Below are 17247 nucleotides of genomic sequence, written 5' to 3'. Positions count from 1 at the left end.
CTTCAGTTTCTTATGTGAGAGTCCTTGAGAGCCAACATAAATATAGCCAAGATTTTAGTATAAAAAAAGAGTTGAGGTAGAGTACTTAACTCCAGCAAAAAAGAGGCATTTTGTAAAAGAGAATTTTATAGTTTAAAAATGAAACAGTGCCAGCGAATGAGTAAGACACAGTGTTATTCTGGATCGCGGTATGAGACGTTTCATTGTGAAAAGTAATTGTTAAGAAATCAGTTGGGAATTGTGTGCACATTTCAGTGATAAATGTTCATTGAGGGAAGAAATACAGTAATTTACAATCTTTGAGAATGTTCAACACGGTTATTGAGTTTACAGCTTACTTTGAAGATGTGTCATTTCTTCAATGTCAAATCTAAAAACTTAGAACTTTTGTTATTTCTTAGGTTTTTGGCAAATATATAATAAAAGCCCTGTATATAGCAGAGTAGATGGCCAAAGTGGTACGTATAGCCATCTGCTCTTGGATTTTGTGCCAGGATAGCTACATCCATGCTGCTAGCTTACAGTTTGCTGTGGTTGGGTAAAATCTGGGAATAATCCAATGAGTTAATCCATTTACATTAAGAATGTACAAAGTCTTAGGAATAGATAGAAGCTAGGCTATCAAGTAGCTGGATTCTAATTTAGGTCTTTCTTATGCAGAGGGACTGAGTTTATTTTATTTTTACTACCTTTTTTTACCCAGTATGGGATACTCCACCTGTGCTCTGACAAACACACCTCTGAGGGCACAGACTGGTGTTTGCAAAAACTGCTGTAACCAGACAAGAAAAAAAATTTGCCTCTCTTCAGTCTTGTTACCTCTCTGTGATAATAGTGTCTCAGCTAAGGAGCACCCTCAGTTTCTCCTTACTGCTTTAGTTTTCTATAATCTCATCCTCTTCTCATTCTTTCAGCAGTTTTTCATGAGAGTTAAGTGAAATGTGTTTGCTCTAAAAGATCTAAAAAGGCAGTTTCTTTTAAGTGAAGTAGATCAGACCAGTGATATGAACACCAGAGAAACTTCTAACAACGTATGATGGTGACTGGGCTCGTCTTGGCCCTAGTAGTGAGTGTGTAGATCTGTACCACCACGTTGTACAAAAAACTGCCAAACCTGAATGTGGAGATTTTGTACAGTAAACAACAGCATTATTCTCTACAGAATTAACTGTGTGTATTTAAAAGTGGATAATTGTTTTTGTTAGCTTTATAATGCCTTTAGATCTATTGGCCTGGAGATAGAGCAGCCCGCTGAGATCAAAGGTAAGGAAGCTAGCAGGACCTAACTGACCAGGCTAGCAGAGCTTTCCCCTTTGAATCCTGGAGATACAGGATCCTAATGTGGTGTCTGTAGTTATGCCTGAGAGTTGAACTGCTTTGAATGTTCTTTTATCATGCAATAATCTCAGCATTAAACCTAGTCCATTAGTGTTAGATTTTTTTCTCACGCTCATTCAGTGCATTTTTTCCCATAAATGTATAGTTCTGCTGTCGCTATCACACGTAGATCTTAGAACCATTTCTGCTTTACACATGATTAAAGATAGTGTCCTAGAAATACTTGCATTGCTTTTTGCACATGAGAAAGCACATAAATTCATTGCTCTTGAGTAGCACAGTTCTGCAAAATTTCTAGGTTGCTTTATCCAGTATTGGCAAGCACCATCCCTGAAAAGTAGAGAGCAGAGGCACAAAAATTAAAGGAGCATTTTCAGTGCTAACAAAGCAGACCCAGCCTGATTTCCACTCTCACAAGTCTTAGGCTCCAGCAGTGTGAAGTGTGCACTGCCATGCACACCTGAATCAGTTCAGATCCTATATTCTTGGCATAAGACACGCAAAATAAACACGGCAATGAGTATATACGCTCACATCCTATTTGCATAACTTACTGCCGTAGCAAAGTGTCATGCTTTCTAGGCAAAACAACTGAGGTAGGAACTGAGAGGAACCTAATCCTAGTATTGTTGATAACTACAGCCTAGACCAAAGAAGAACATCCTTTCTGTATGTAAAAGGGGTGGAAACCCTGCTGCAGAAAGATGGCACAAAAGGCTTGGGAAGTTATAGATGAGCTAGGACACTAGGGATGGCGGGAGCACTCCTCGCTGCCTGTGGTTTCATCCTGGAAAGCCAGGACCAGAGTGATGGATCACGTTGCAGAGACATATGGGCTGACCAAGTGCAAGGTGCCTTCAGCCTGCATTTAGCCCAGCACTGCACGTGATCTGAAAAACCCCACTGAGGCACAGGGGCTTGTTAGATGAGGTGTAGTATGAGACTACAGCTGAAGTTTCACACTGCTTTTGCAGTTGATTCTGCTAGGGTTGGGTGGAAGCAATCACGAAGCCGCAGCCTAACTCCTCCAGAGGTTTAGGGCAGGCTGGCTGATCGGCCCTCTGGGAGGCCGTACGATGGCAAACGCCATGCTCTGCCATGCTCTTCTGCACCCGATAGCTTAGCAGGGTTCAGAGCTGTTCTGTGCAATAAGGCACGTGGCTGCACGAGCCTCACAGGTCTTCTGGCCCCAAAGGCTGGGACTCCATAGAGGGCTGGGGACAGCACATGTTTCAGCTGACTGGGTAATGTGCAGCTGGGAGCAAACAGCAGTGGCATCATAGGAACAGTTTGTTTTTCCCAGCACTGTATCAGTCCCCTGCCCTAAACTGTTTATTCTGGATTTGTTGGGGGGAGGTGACTTTTGCATGTGCTGGTTGCCGGCATAGCTGCCAGCACTTCTTTAAAAGCAGGCAAAATAAAAAGTAGGGGAGTACTTTTGGGACTGCAGCGCAAGCTCTCTTGCTTCTGTTTTGAATTTGCGCAGAGCGAGTGGCACGGACATTTTCATTCCTTTCCAAGGGGTGGTTCTGGCGCGAATATCCCTGTCTGTACCACAGTCCTAACACAAACAAGTTTTTCATACGGCACTAATGAAAATGCCGAGCGTCTCTGTAAGAACCCTATGGGGAGCTAAGGACAACAGATCAGATAAATACCTGGCTGCTTGGTAGCGTTATTTTTACTGCTGCAAAGGCTCCATGAGCTCAGTGCCTGAAAAACGGGAGCTTTTAATATTAAAATAGACTTGGTGCTGGTATGCGGAGCCAGAGCTGTTTGGAGCTGGGAGTGAGTCAGCCAAGCAGCCGAGAGCACCGGGGGTGCCTCCAGGCAGGCAGGGGCGTAGGGGCTCTCAGGGAACGTGGGTAGGAGCAGGGCTTAGCAAATCTGCAAAAAATGGAGCAGAGTGACCTCAGCCAGTACAATCTCCCTTCTCCACCTCCCCAAGGAGCAACACCCTTTGGGCTGTACAAAGAATGTGTTGTTATTGTCAGTCATCATTCTCTGTTGGCAAAAGAGTGGTTCCTCCTATCACCTCTTTATGTTTCTCCCTGCTCCTCTGGCCCCAAGAAAATTGTGGGTCATTATTTGGTGCTAAAGTATTTTTAGTCTAAAATAATAGAAAAGTGGGGGGATGAAGCTTCTCATCCTGTTCTTTCTATGTAAAAGATGTGTTGCTGTCTATCTATGGCAGCAGCTTGTTTTCTGTTGAATTTTAGGCTTGTTTTTCTTGGTGTCCTGAGGGTAGTTGTCATAATAAAGAGAGGAATTGCCAACAGATTGTCTGAATGCTCTTCACACACATCATGAAAACATCATCGGGTCTTTGTGTGTCAGAGTGTTGGAGGGGAAGGCACACATGGTGCTTGGCTTAAAGACATAGAGCAATGAGCAAATGTGTTTTTATGCACTTAGCCCCCAGCACTGACTAATTATCATTTGTGCCAGCAAGTTCCCTACACAAACAGTTTGGTCATTACTTCCTGCAATTCTTCTATGTGATGTCAAATTATGGATCATGGCAGACCAGGAGTGACATCAGTGAGGGAGCACCGGTCCCCACCTGGACAAAGCATAAGCCTTTGGTTTCTGCCTTTATTCCCCAAGGAAGCCAGTCGAGCCTTAACTTCCCTCCCCCACCCCCTCCCTTGGCACTGGGAGGCACATAAAAAGCCCTTTGGGCACCCCTTTGGTAGCACATGAAATATGTCCTGGGAAAAGATGCTTCGATTTGGTATGGCAGTCCTTAAATAGAGGACTTCCCTTTGAAATTTTTACTCTGCTTCCAGAAAAAAAGCTTTCGAATGAGTGGTGAGGGACGTACCTGGCTCATCTCTGCTCTTGTAAAATCTTAACTCCTATTTGATAAGACATCTTTATTCTTGCTTCTTTCAGTGGAGGGGGTGTAACTCACTAACAGGCTGTACTCTGCAGCTCTGCTGAGTTTTACTTGGCTGACTCCCTCTGCATGCAGGGCTTTCTACCTCCACGGTGGTGTGGTGAAACTGCAAACGTGTAAATCACATGTATTTATAGGGCTTTTTGCGTTGTCAGAATAGTATAAAAACTATCTCAGCGTCAATGGGAATATGACCTGACGTGAAATATTGCAATGTTAGAGCTCAGCTCTTACAGTAAGCTTTATTTTCCATTCTTTTTTAGGCTTCTTTTGGTTTCAGTGACGCTGCTGTCTATTTATTCAATATATCTCCTGTTGGTGTGCTCAAAGGAAACAGGTAATTTAAGATGTTATTATACCATTTCAGTAGAATTGTAAAGTACAAGAGGTGAAAAGTGCTCAAATAAGGCCAAGTGCTTTGTGTAAGAGAGAGTTTCTATCACTTTGCTGTCATAATAGAAAGGCGTAACGCATTTTAGGTCAGAAGCCCAGAATTAACAATAATTTATGTCATGGCAACAGAGACCAGCATCTGACCACCACTATAAAGGGAAAAACTTACAACAAAGAGTGAATTCCACTAGCGTGAAATGTTGTCTTCAGTGAGCTAGAAGGAGCAGCTCATATAGTTTCTTTGTGTTACAAACCAATTGCAAATGAAAATGAGTCTTTGCCTGTGGTGAAGCTTACCTGGAAATCTAAGCCCTTGTTTCTATGCTGCAGGTACATTTAAGCTCAAACTCATTGTTTATACAAGCTTCAAAGCAGAAATGTCAGCTACAGGGAAATATAGAGAAAACCAAACAATGGGATGCATTTTAAAAATCCTCTGTACAGTGTACCATCTGCAATATTTCTCTTTCAGTTCTCATGTATCTCACCATCTTCACAATATCCAGTCTTTTTCTCAGCCTAAATCACAGCCAAGGAAAAAAAACATTTAACAGAAACACAAACCAATTTTAATATAGGAGTTTCTCAAGCTTGACAGATATTTAAAAAGGAGTTTTATTTATAATTTACACCTTTCCCTGCTTTTACCAAAAAACATATGTGTTGGGTTTGCGTGGCAAGGTTTTGGTAGTGGGGGGGGTTACAGGGGTCACTTCTGTGAGAAGCTGCTAGAAGCTTCCCCTGTGTCTGATAGAGCCAATGCCAGCCGGCTCCAAGACAGACCCACTGCTGGCCAAGGCCGAGCCAATCAGCGCCTCTGTGATAACATATTTAAGAAGGGAAAAAACAGGGAGAGCTTTTGCAGCTGGAGAGAGGAGTGAGAAGATGTAAGAACATCTGCAGACACCAAGGTCAGTGCAGAAGGAGGGGCAGGAGGTGCTCCAGGCACCAGAGCAGAGATCCCCCTGCAGCCCCTGGTGAAGACCATGGTGAGGCAGGCTGTCCCCCTGCAGCCCATGGAGGGAGGATGAGGGGGTGTAGAGATTCCACCTGTAGCCCGTGGAGGACCCCACGCCGGAGCAGGTGGAGACACCTGAAGGAGGCTGTGACCCGTGGGAAGCCCACGCTGGAGTAAGCTCCTGGCAGGACCTGTGGCCCCGTGGAGAGAGGAGCCCACGCCAGAGCAGGTTTGCTGGCAGGATTGTGACCCCGTGGGGGACCCCATGCTAGCAGTCTGGTCCTGAAGGTCTGCACCCTGTGGGAGAGACTCACATTGGAGCAGTTCGTGAAGGACTGTAGCCCGGAGGAGAGACTCAGGTTGGAGCAGTTCATGAAGGACTGTCTCCTGTGAGAGGGACTCCATGCTGGAGCAGGGGAACGATGAGAGGAGTCCTCCCCCTGAGGATGAAGAAGCGGCAGAAACACCGTGTGATGAACTGACCGTAACCCCCACTCCCCGTCCCCCTGTGCCGCTGAGGGGGGTGGAGGTTGAAGCTGGGAGTGAAGTTGAGCCCGGGAAGATGGGAGGGGTGGGGGGAGGTGTTTTAAGATTGATTTTATTTCTCATTCCTCTACTCTGTTTTGCTTAGTAATAACTTAGATGAATTCCCTCTCTCAGCTCAGTCTGTTTTGCTCGTGATAATAATTAGTGAGCGATCTCTCCCTGTCCTTATCTCGACCCACAAGCTTTTCATTGTACTTTTTCTCCCCTGTCTGGTGAATGAGGGCAGTGATAGAGCAGCTCTGGTGGGCACCTGGCCCCCAGCCAGGGTCAACCCACCACAACATACTGCACTGAGAATTCACAAGTTAAAGCTTCATCATTAGAAATTTTAAATCATGCTGTAAACCAGTGGCTGCCCTCCTTTGGATCGTTTTGTCAAAGCAAGAAAAACTGCAGAATCATGGTACTGTGTCTGCAGTGGCCAGGCTGCCAGTGCCGACTCGTGGATCCTGCTGTACCATGTTTTGTCTGGAGAGGAGGTTTTCTGCATCACTCATTGTGGGCGCAAACCTAATACGCCAGGTTGGGGATACCAGAACTTAACATGTCACTGGGGGTATAGATGGACTCATTAAAGGGGTGTAATAGCCTCATTAAGAGATTCAATTTCAAAAGTGACTGGTAGCCAACGATAACATTTACAGACGTCAAGAAAACATTCCTACATAAGTTTCAGCCCTAGTAGTTACAAGACAGCTTTTTTATTTACTTGCAAAGGGCAGATACTGCTGCAGAGATGAGTGATTAGCTGAAAAAAAATCGTAAGTGTTTCGACTCGACAGCTTTCGCTGGGGTATTTGTTACCTTTCTCCTCGTTTCTTTTCATGCAGGCTGCATGGTGTATGAAAAGCTGGGTGAGCAGGTCTTTGGTACCCCAGGGAAAATGATTGTCTTTGGATCTACGTCTCTCCAGAACGTTGGAGGTAAAGGAGATGAGGGCTATTGAAAACAAAACCCAGTAACATCTTAATGTTACAGCTACCTACCAGTCAGGTTCCTCCTTCCCTCAGTGATATCTTGGGATTTTCATGCCCCTCAATATAGCTGTGACTAACACTGCATGCAGCCCTTTAAAAATGCCGTATTACTGAATGATCAGTAGTTTACAGTCAGTTATAGTTCGGGGTCTTCTATCAGAGGCTGATGTGGAAAAGGCTCAGGCTGTTTCTCTGTACTTATTCCACAAAATATCTTATCCATTTTGTAAACTGACTTTCTTCTTCCTCCAGCAATGTTGAGCTATCTCTTCATAGTCAAAAATGAGCTGCCTTCTGCCATAAAGTTTCTAATGGGAGAAGAAGAATCTTTTTCGTAAGTTGAATTCATTTTACTGATTATAGAATTTTAACATTGTATGGGTAAGTTTAAGAATATGTTTATAAAAGCTCTTCAGATTTGTCAAAGTAGCTTTTCTCAGGGGGTTGATAAAAACCAAGACAACTTTGGGAAGGAAAAGAGGATGGATAGGAAATAAAAGGTTAAGTCATAAGTAGTTACTGTCTCCACATACCAGATTTTCATGCAAAATTGTGATTTATAGAAACCTGTTATCATAGGATCCAAACTTCTACAGTTCTAGGCAACACTTGAAGATATTGGGAACAATACAAGTTTAACATACTATTTCCCTGCATTCTTAGCACACATCTTACAGGATTTTGCCCCTGAAGCACTGCCCATAGTATGAAATTCTTTGATACTAGCCTATGACAACAGCAGAATATTATACTTAGATTTCTGCCACTTAATCACTCCTTGACATTTGCCGACTTTTTTAATAGAGGGTGGTATTTCTTTGTAGTGGTAAATATCCTTTGCACTAGGTTATGTGGTGTGCTGCGGTGCACAAGAGGAAGGTAGAGATCCTATTCTTCAGTCTTTCATACTAAATTAGACTGAGCAGTGGAATTAGGTCATACAGAACATCACTAACGCTGTCCCTTCTCCCCTTTCTTGCTTTCCAGCAGAATTCAAAGCACTTTGCTAGAAGGAGATACAGCCTCGGGCTGGCTAGTGCGTGCCAGCCCGCAGGAGCCTGGTTTGCCACTCCAGGCACGTGCCCGGGTGCTTTAGCAATGAATCGTGTTCCCCCCTCCCGCCCCCGCCCCGTGCTGTATGTGGGCCTTTGCGCGATCTTTCCTTGTCCTGGTAGGGTGGCTTATATCAGGTTACAGCAGGTGTTGTTCTGCCTCTCAGTCCCACTCAGTGATCCCAGCATTAGGGTGATATTTTCTCCAGTGACTATGAAAACCTGCCGTATCTGAGTCAGAGCAGTGCCACATTTTAAGGGCTGGATGTTTAATGACTCTACAAAGGTCAGATGTGGCCCCCATCTCTCCTTTTATAGGAGCTTGTAGGGTCAGGAGACCAAAGATGGTTCCGTAACTGCAGCAGTCAAAGAGGATGACTGAGTGTGAGGAAAATCAGAGAAGGTTTAAGGTGTGCTCACGGTGTGGTTTTTTTTAATGTTTTATACAGGGCATGGTACGTGGATGGGCGGATTCTTGTTGTCACAGTGACGTTTGGTATAATCCTCCCTTTATGTCTCCTTAAGAACTTAGGTAAGATGTAAATGCCATTGTGGGAATAAAATAAAGGACCCTAGCCTTCATGCCACTGACAGCCACACTGGCAACTCAACCATAATTTAAAAAAAAAAAGGGCCTGTCCTTGTAATCTAAGCAGCCTTCCCGGTCCAGGAATAAGCTGTATTTTGAGCATCTAGGAACAAGTAGGCCTAAATTGTCACAGCAGTTGAACTCAGTATAAACCAGCTTCATCCATACAATTCTGGAAATTTATTTAAAAAATTATAGTTAAGAGTGTCTTTGTTTCATAAGGCAATTCTGTTTTATGTGTAGTCTGAAAAATAAATTCACAAATTGTGAGATTACAAAAAATAACTTATTTTTCTATCAGCATCAAAATTTTTAGTGGTGAGGTTAATTGGAGGTGTTGGGCTTTGAAGTAAGATGTCTATAGAGGATTGCATTTTCAAATGTGTTTCAGTCCACAGAGTTGCAGTAAGTACACAATGTATTTTTTAAAACCATGTAACAAGTTTTGGCACTGAAGTCCTGTTGGGATCTTCCTTTTGAGGAAATGACCCATACTCAGCTGATGTGGCTCGTATCGGGGAATCTGGGTCACGTTCTGATTGCAACTGCACATTCTCAGGTTTGTTTCAATTATCAAATCCCCTTTCAAAAGTGAAAGTGATTAAACTGCTGTAAAGGTGACCCTCAGAAAGTCAAACTGGTCAGAACAAAGCTGAGCTCTGTCTGAAAGCCAGAGGCTTGCAACGTGGGAGACTCCCACACCAACGGGACATGCTGTTGTCCTGCCCAGAAACTCACGATACATATTAAATGTATAATACATTTAAACTTCTCATGAAGCAGCAAGAAGAAGTAAAAACCAAGATATGGCTAATAAAACAATTTTGTATGATATTTCCTTTTAATTTCTTTCAGGGTATCTTGGCTATACCAGTGGATTTTCATTAAGCTGCATGGTATTTTTCCTGATAGTGGTAAGTTCAGCTTGCTTTCTTTGTTGGATAAGAGTCATTTGACAGAATATTCACAATTTCTCTGTCTTTTTAATTTCGATTTGCTTTTTATTATTCTTTTTTAGCAATTAGCTGTCTTCCATTCTCATTCTAGGTTATTTACAAGAAGTTTCAAATTCCCTGTGGTGGATCGGAGCTAAATACAACATCATCTTTCCTATCAAATAGCTCAGCACATGAACATATGTGTAAGCCAAAGTATGTTATCTTTAATTCCAAGGTATGTTTCTTTTTATAATACTTATTTTTACTTCACATAATATATGCACCTACACCCTGTGTTCTTAATCTGATCAGCACCATGTAGGGCCTGATTGTCCATGCTTCCGCTTGTGCTCCAGTGGTGAATGCACAGTGGGTGTCCTTGCCCAGTCTTATGGAGATTGCCGTGTTGAGTGTACCTCCTTGTGGTCTTGCTCTGCCCCAGTAGCAGACGTGCTAAGGCTGTGAGCCCGAGCTACCACCCACTGTACAACAAACACTTTATTTGGGAGCATTTTCCTTTCCACTGCTTCTTACTGTCTGTGCTGCAACTGGACCTTGAGGCTGTAGTTCAGCAGAGGCTGAGTAAGCCATTCCTGTATCCAAAGCCCAGAAGTAATCCCTCTGTCCTTCTGCACATAAATCGCTTCTTTGTGACAGAGTACGTGTTTCTGTAGCCATATGGTGAACTGGATTGGGAAAAGGAGACAGTTGAAAGCTAATCCAGCAAAAATTTGATTGCCTTTCAGCTGGATGCTTTCCGCCATTGCCATACAGCTGCAGGAAAAGTTGTGCCAAGAGAATGCGAAAGAGCAACTGGCTGTAGCTGTGGGAGCAGGAGGATTGCTCCTGTCACCTGTGCTGGGGTGCAGTGCTCGTGAAACAGCACCATATCCAGCGGGGCAGGGTCCTCAGGCTGTCGCAGTCACATTCGTAGGGAATGCACATGTATAGCACATGCGTATGAAAATTAAATTGTTTTAAATTCATCTTACCAGCTTCAGTTGAAGAAGCCAAACCAAGCACTTTTCTTTAGTTGGGGGTAGCCATCAGCCCAGATCCGGTGTGATGGACCAAGAATTAGTTAACTTGGTGTGCAATAGCAGCTTAGGTGTAGGTATATTTTAGGTAGCGTTGAAGTGCAGCCACCTTCTCCTACAGTAAGCGTCAGCATTTGCCTCAGAGTGGACACAGGCACATCAGAAAAATCGGTCCTTCTGAATTAGGCATGGTGGAGCTGAACTCTCAAGATTAGCCCTTGCGGCCAGCAGTTTGCAAATCAATTTAGCAACTTTGGTATGTGAGAGAAGAGACAGTTTCACAGAATCAGAGGATGGCTGAGGTTGGCAGGGACCTCTAGAGGTCGCCTGGTCCAACCTCCCTGCTCAAGCAGGACCACCAAGAGCTGGTTGCCCAGCACAGCATCCAGGCAATTTCCCATTATCTCCATGGATGCAAACTCCACAACAGTAGTGTGCTGTGAGTGAGGGAGAGGAGGCAGCACAGGCCTGAGTGAGGAAGGATCTCTGGAGAACAACCAGTGTATTTACTGAATCTGTCGAGCCTGGGGCATACCCCAGGGTGGCTTCTGTGGGAAGGGGATGCCTGTGGCCAGCACAAGCAGATCTCAGAGGGCCAAGGAGAGCCACATGTAGGAATGGACTCATTTTGTCCTCACAGGAGGATCTGGTTTTCATGTGATCTCTGCTCGTACCCGTTCCCTGGGGAGAATGGAAGCGCTTGGGCGCTGAGATCATTTGTGAAGTTTGGCTGTACACTGAGTACTGAAACTCACTCAGGTTTTTGGTGGAGAAGGGGGTGAGGTCCCCCTCGGAGACCTCCTGCACTTCCTGGTGACGTAACGGTCTCTCTCTTTCCCCAAGGAAAAGCATGCTCCCTCCACAGCCCTCCTAGCCCTTTTGTTGGCCTGGGAAATGAAGGGACTCAGTCTGGTACCTTGAAATATCGATTTATTTGTAAGTTCTGCATTCCTCTTCTCTTTTCTTACAGTCTGGATATGGGCTTCCTCTTCAGGACTTCAGCCTTAGCACCACGGGTGCACACCCCTCTCCATGCCAAGGCAGGGTAGCGTAGCAATGACCCATCATACGTCCCTTTTACGTGTGACGGTGTGCTAGTAACGGTGGCAGTAGCTGGGCAGGGAAGCCCATCCCAGGGAGCAAAACCAGCAGCCACATGGCATCCAGCTCTGCAAACAGAGTCAGGACTATGTTCGCGTGACCAACGCGAAGACTTTGTCCTCCCATTGAAAGAGCGCTGCTCTGCATATTTCATTAAATACATGCTAATTGACAGGTCTTCTGCCTTCTCTAAAGGCTCTCAACGTTTGGTTGAAGAGTCCAGAGAGTTGGGAGCTGAGGTAGTGGAACACGGATCATTTCTTCACGCCGCTGGGGGAAATACTTCTTCTTAACTTTTTCTCTGAAATTCTCTCTGAACAGACCGTGTACGCCTTGCCCACCATTGCTTTTGCATTTGTGTGCCACCCGTCAGTCCTCCCGATTTACAGCGAACTTAAAGAGTAAGCCTTTCTCCTTTTTTTTTTTTCCCCCCCAGTTAATTGTTTTGAACCGCTTTGCATGGAAAATGTTAGCGCAGAGGTGCTCTGAGTCATTCGTGCCATTCGGAGGAGATGTGCTTTAATAACACCCAACAAGCTGGCCTCCCAGGCGTGCTGCTGGGGTGGGGGCGAGGGAAGTTGAGGATAATGCAACACTTTGGGAGTTTTCTCTGGAAGTACACGGCAGCCTGGGGAGAGCCAAGTTGTGCCGGTTGTTATTTGGCATAGGAGAGAGGCGTGTGTTCAGCTAACAGCGTTTGTTCCAGTGCAACTAAAAATCTGTTGCGGTACCAGGAAAAAAAAGTATTTTCAGGCTCGCCTGTACTAAAAGACCTTTGCCGGTACAGCTGTCTGGCTGACACCTCCGGCTGGGCAGGGCTGTGGGGAGGTGGAGACTGGCCCTGCTGCAGCATCGCTGGCAGCCCCGGGGGGGCTGCAAGGGGGTCCCGGGCCACAGGGGGAGCCCCAGGGGAGAGGTTGGGATCACCCAGATGCGTGGGTGCCCTCAGATCCCAGACACTTGCTGGGTGTTTGGAGTTTCAAGAGACTCCAGCAGGTTCCCAGGTGCCTATTTAGGGCATCCCTGTGTAGATTTAAAAGTCCAACTTTAGGTACCAGACTGTGAATATTTCAGAACAAATATCTGAAAGTTAAATGTTCACACCTAAACTATTTCACAGACAGTGGTCTGCATACATCCATTATTTTCTACCCAGCGGGACACAAATGTTTCTCTGCAAACATTCAGAATGGGTATTTTTTTCCAGTATATAATTTTACTCTTCCTTTATTTCAGCCTTTTAATTTAATTACTCAAGTGTTCAGGGGCCATCCTTCTCCAGCTGGCTTCACCCTTCACTCTGTCTAGGCGGGTATGGCCGGGGAGCAGAGCCACAGGGCAGACCCAGCATTTCTTGACTTAAGCCCCAAGTAGGGCTGTTTCCCTGGTCCTTCCCTTCCCTGTGCAGCTGTCAATGAATTCCCATTTTAAATGAAAATGCATTCATAAGTGTCCCCAGAATTACAAAGTTTATGCAAAGACTTAATACATTTTTAAACAGCTATTGAAAAATCCAGCCCAACCATTTTTTATGTGTTCTTTTTTTCTTCTTTCTCCAGCCGTTCACAGAAAAAAATGCAGTTGGTTTCAAATATCTCATTTTTTGCCATGTTTGTGATGTACTTTATGACTGCCATATTTGGCTATTTGACTTTCTACGGTAAGTATGCAGTTCTTTACTGATCAAAGTAGAAAGGGAATGTGAAATCAATAGCATATCCCAGCTGGAAAGGAAAGTCCCATCCACTTATATTAAAATACTTTCTCAAATAATTTTCCTTAAAATTTTCATATTGAAGGTACAAATCCTTTCCTCCTTTCTCCCTGTGGATGAAAAGCACAAGTGAAAGTAATATTTGCAAAAGGCATATTCAAAATATGAGGGAGAGATTTGTTTAACAAATTTGGGGATTAGCTAAGATTTTCGTTCCAAGGTGCTCACCTGAATGTTGTGTACATTGGTAATGACTGAAGCGTGCGTATCTGCATAAAATGAGACAGATTTGAGAGCAGGTCCTAGGAAACGAGTATCAAATCAGCCATCACAGCTTTTTCATTTTCTTATTGATGCTTTCATCACAGAGGTGAAAGACCAAATGTTTTCCCTGTGTCCCTAGAGCTGACCCCTTCAGGTCTTGGTTAAATAAACGGGCAGTGAGGGTGGGGGAGCTTCAAGTGTTGTACCAGCTCAGCCACCAAAGGATAGTTATTTCAGTGTTTGTCTCTTTTCATGCCTATCAATTCACGTAAAGAAACAAAACAAATGATGTTGTATCGCTAAAGGATACAACATGTATGCCCTAAAGGCACAATTATTAAGTAAAGCAGGATAAAATATGAATGTTGCCCAGGAAGCTACTCCCATGGTCCGGTATAGTGGGAAGGCTGAAAAGCAGTGTCTTCTTTCCATGGACCATTAAGGGGTTACAAGACAGATGACAAAACTGATATTTGCCTTTTACCTCAGGGTCACCAAAAGGTCATCAGTCTTCTCCACCCTATTCCAAGTGACCTTTTTGTTACAATCTCCTCATTCATGATAGCATTCCTTGTGAGCCATGTATTGCAAGAGAAAGAAAATAAGTAAATATGAAATGTGGCATTTTTTTTTTCAAAGGTGTACCTATCTCATATTTGTTTTCTCAGGCTCTCATTCTGATTATGAGGCCTTGAGTCTGCATGCGTTGAAGTAACTTCAGGTCATCTGTTCTCATTTTCCCAATAAAACTGCAAATATGCTGCAAGTGACAACAGCAACAGCCGTTCTCATCCAACTGCTCCCGTCTAACACATTTTCGTAGAAGCGCATCAAATTAGCAGCCCCAGGGAGCAAGTGGGTGTAAATCAGCACGGACCCCTTCGCTTTGGCAGGGAGGAGATTCTGATGTGATTGCCCCAGGGATCTGAGGAGGCAGATCCGTGGCGCTCCTCTCTGGGAATCTCCCACGCCCCTCAAGGACGAGGGTCTGGAGTCCATGGAGGAGGTAGGGGCTGCGTCCTTCTGGCCCTCCCGAGGGGGAACGGCGGAGGAATCCCTGGGGTGTCTCGTGTGCCTCTCCCCACGTCAGGTGTCCCTGCTCCCCAGCGCCAAGAGCCCGCAAGTGGAAGCTGTACGGCTCCTCTGGGGCTTCTGCAAGGGTCAGTGCCATGAGAGGCAGCAAAAAAGACATTGAGGGCATCTAAAATTCCTCCACTTTGATCCTTCTTCCCCTTAAGAATGACAACACCTTACCTTTATTATGTTCACTTACAGTTTTCTAATCCTCTTCTCTACCCTTACCTGGGTAAGAACAGCATTTTTATTGTGGCCATTTTTTCTTTACACCAGTACTACTTGTCTGTTTGCTGTATTCTCGAAAAGTGTTGCGGTGATGACTATATTTACATTGCAGAATTACAGAAAAGAGGTGTTTTTCTTCCCCTAAAAGGTCACACTGTGGTTGGGCTCTGAGGTGTATCTAGCTGAAAGGAAAACAGACCTTCAACTGTAAGCCTTGCCCTTCACTTCCTACCTGGCTGCAGTCCGTGAGCCGTACAGAAGTTGCAGTCTGTGCTTGCAGGAGCAGAGTAAGCTCTGTGTCGCAGAAGCTCTGCATGTGCCCGGCTTGAAAACCCCACTCCTAATCCGCAGGGAGGTGGGAGAGTGTTTTCTTTCTCCTGGTGGGGATTCAAGCACTGCGTAGGTGGTGTTGACCCATGGTCTCTCCCCAGAAGGGCGTCCTGGGGGGAGCACAGGCATTTGGCCGCAGGACAGATCCCTCTGCCTCCAGAAATACATGAGGTTTTACCAAGCGCCAAAGATTTTAAACTAGACGTGGCCACTGAGTTCCCTTTAAGCACTTTGGTTTAAGACTTGTTACTTTTTACCATCAGCTTTCTAAGATTAGCAGCAGAAACAAAACATGAGCCTAAACAGGGGCAGCAAGTATGTTTTTGTGACGTGCTTAACAGCCACCCCCTTAGATTATTGCTCCTAGATATTTAAAGGTTGCAAAGCAAATGTGTAGGTCCCTCAGCAACTTGGTTTTCCTGTTGGTTAGTACATGCAGACGCACTTTGCACTATTTATCACAGCTTCAAGGAAACATTTTTGCAGGAGGTCATATTAAAATATCACCAGTGCCTCCCCATTAGACACGCCCCCCCCCCCCCCCCATTTGTCTTGACTGCTGGGGCCGCGGACCCACGTGGGGCCGAGCTGCAGGCACTGCTGGGGGGGTGGCAGGTTCAAGAGAAAAAACCACCAGGGCAGCCCTCAGAGGACTGCCGAGAGATTTGAGTGCAAATGTCAGAGCATCCCACTGAGAGATGACCCGAGATAGGCTTTGTTCTTCATTCAGAACAAGGGCACTGCTTTTTGCTGGAAGTTTATTTGCTGTTTAGACTAATTTAGCTCAAAAACCTTGTAGTTTATGTTAAGTTCAGCTGTTGCAGTGCATGTGGTTATTTTCCTATCATTTGAAACTTTAAAAAAAGCCCACAGAACCAATTAGAAATAGCTTATTTCACTTTACTTATTTTTTTATATATGTAAGCAAGCTTTCGTGTATGTCTCACTGTTGTCTTTCCTACAGTGAAAATTACCTTAGACTTAGGCATGTGCTGTCTTGAATTAGGATGCATTCCTAAATCAGGCCTCCAAAGGATTAATCTGGAATAATGGGATCATTAGGATTTGGTTCAAAGCTCTGTTTTAACTCAAGAATGTTTCATTCCATACTCTTTTGTTTGCAGATAAATCACTTGTTGTTCAAGAAGGCTGTTGTTAAGCCATGATTTTTGTGAATGAATCGCCTGTTTGCCAGAACACTTATCTCACTGTCTTTTCCATAGACAATGTGCAGTCAGATCTGCTTCACAAGTACCAAAGCAAAGATGACATCCTCATCCTGACCGTGCGCTTGGCTGTGATCGTTGCAGTGATACTCACAGTGCCGGTGCTGTTTTTCACTGTAAGTAAAAGCTCTACACAGTTTGGAAGTCAGTAACGGCTGTACAAGGTGCGTTTTTTCAAACCACAGTCCAGCAGTTGGTGAGACAGTGATGTTGCAGCTAAAAGAGCTTGAGCTTGGATCAGTCTGTTCCCTTATCAGACTCCCACTAACTTCTGGAGAAGTTCTCCCTGTGGGAAATAAATTAATCGCTTTTGGTATTAAATCTGTTTTAAACTGAATTCACAAGGGCTCTCTCTTACTTCACATTACTTCACTGGAGCAGGCTCAGAGGTAAAGTTCATTTTTAAGTGCAGAAGGATCCCAAAAGGCATGTTAGAAAGAGAGCAATATCCTACTGCAGATGCAAGTATACCCACCATTTTGAAATATCGAAATAATTTTAAGGATTATTTCAAAAGACCCCAAAATTTCCAACAGATCTATGCAGCACTTGTTGTCACATGAAGAACCGGTTAAAACAAACA

General features: G+C 44.5%; 1 protein-coding gene across 2 annotated transcripts in view; it reads left to right on the top strand.

The window, feature by feature from the left end:
• SLC38A1 (solute carrier family 38 member 1) overlaps positions 1-17247 on the top strand; it is a 43019-nt gene that overhangs the window by 17960 nt on the left and 7812 nt on the right. For both annotated transcript variants that reach the window (XR_012834039.1, XM_075745496.1), the window contains exons 5-13: positions 4501-4574; positions 6965-7057; positions 7364-7445; positions 8613-8695; positions 9608-9666; positions 9800-9925; positions 12150-12229; positions 13388-13488; positions 16662-16780. Coding sequence is in view for 1 of the 2 variants with exons in the window: in XM_075745496.1 (XP_075601611.1) it covers positions 4501-4574; positions 6965-7057; positions 7364-7445; positions 8613-8695; positions 9608-9666; positions 9800-9925; positions 12150-12229; positions 13388-13488; positions 16662-16780 (817 nt within the window). In the remaining variant the exon portion in view is untranslated. The remainder of the gene's footprint in view (positions 1-4500; positions 4575-6964; positions 7058-7363; positions 7446-8612; positions 8696-9607; positions 9667-9799; positions 9926-12149; positions 12230-13387; positions 13489-16661; positions 16781-17247) is intronic.

This window comes from Balearica regulorum, chromosome 1, assembly GCF_011004875.1.
Source record: "Balearica regulorum gibbericeps isolate bBalReg1 chromosome 1, bBalReg1.pri, whole genome shotgun sequence".
Classification (NCBI taxonomy): domain Eukaryota; kingdom Metazoa; phylum Chordata; class Aves; order Gruiformes; family Gruidae; genus Balearica; species Balearica regulorum.
Note: the sequence above shows the minus strand (reverse complement) of the source record. Positions and strands in the feature narration are given on the sequence as shown.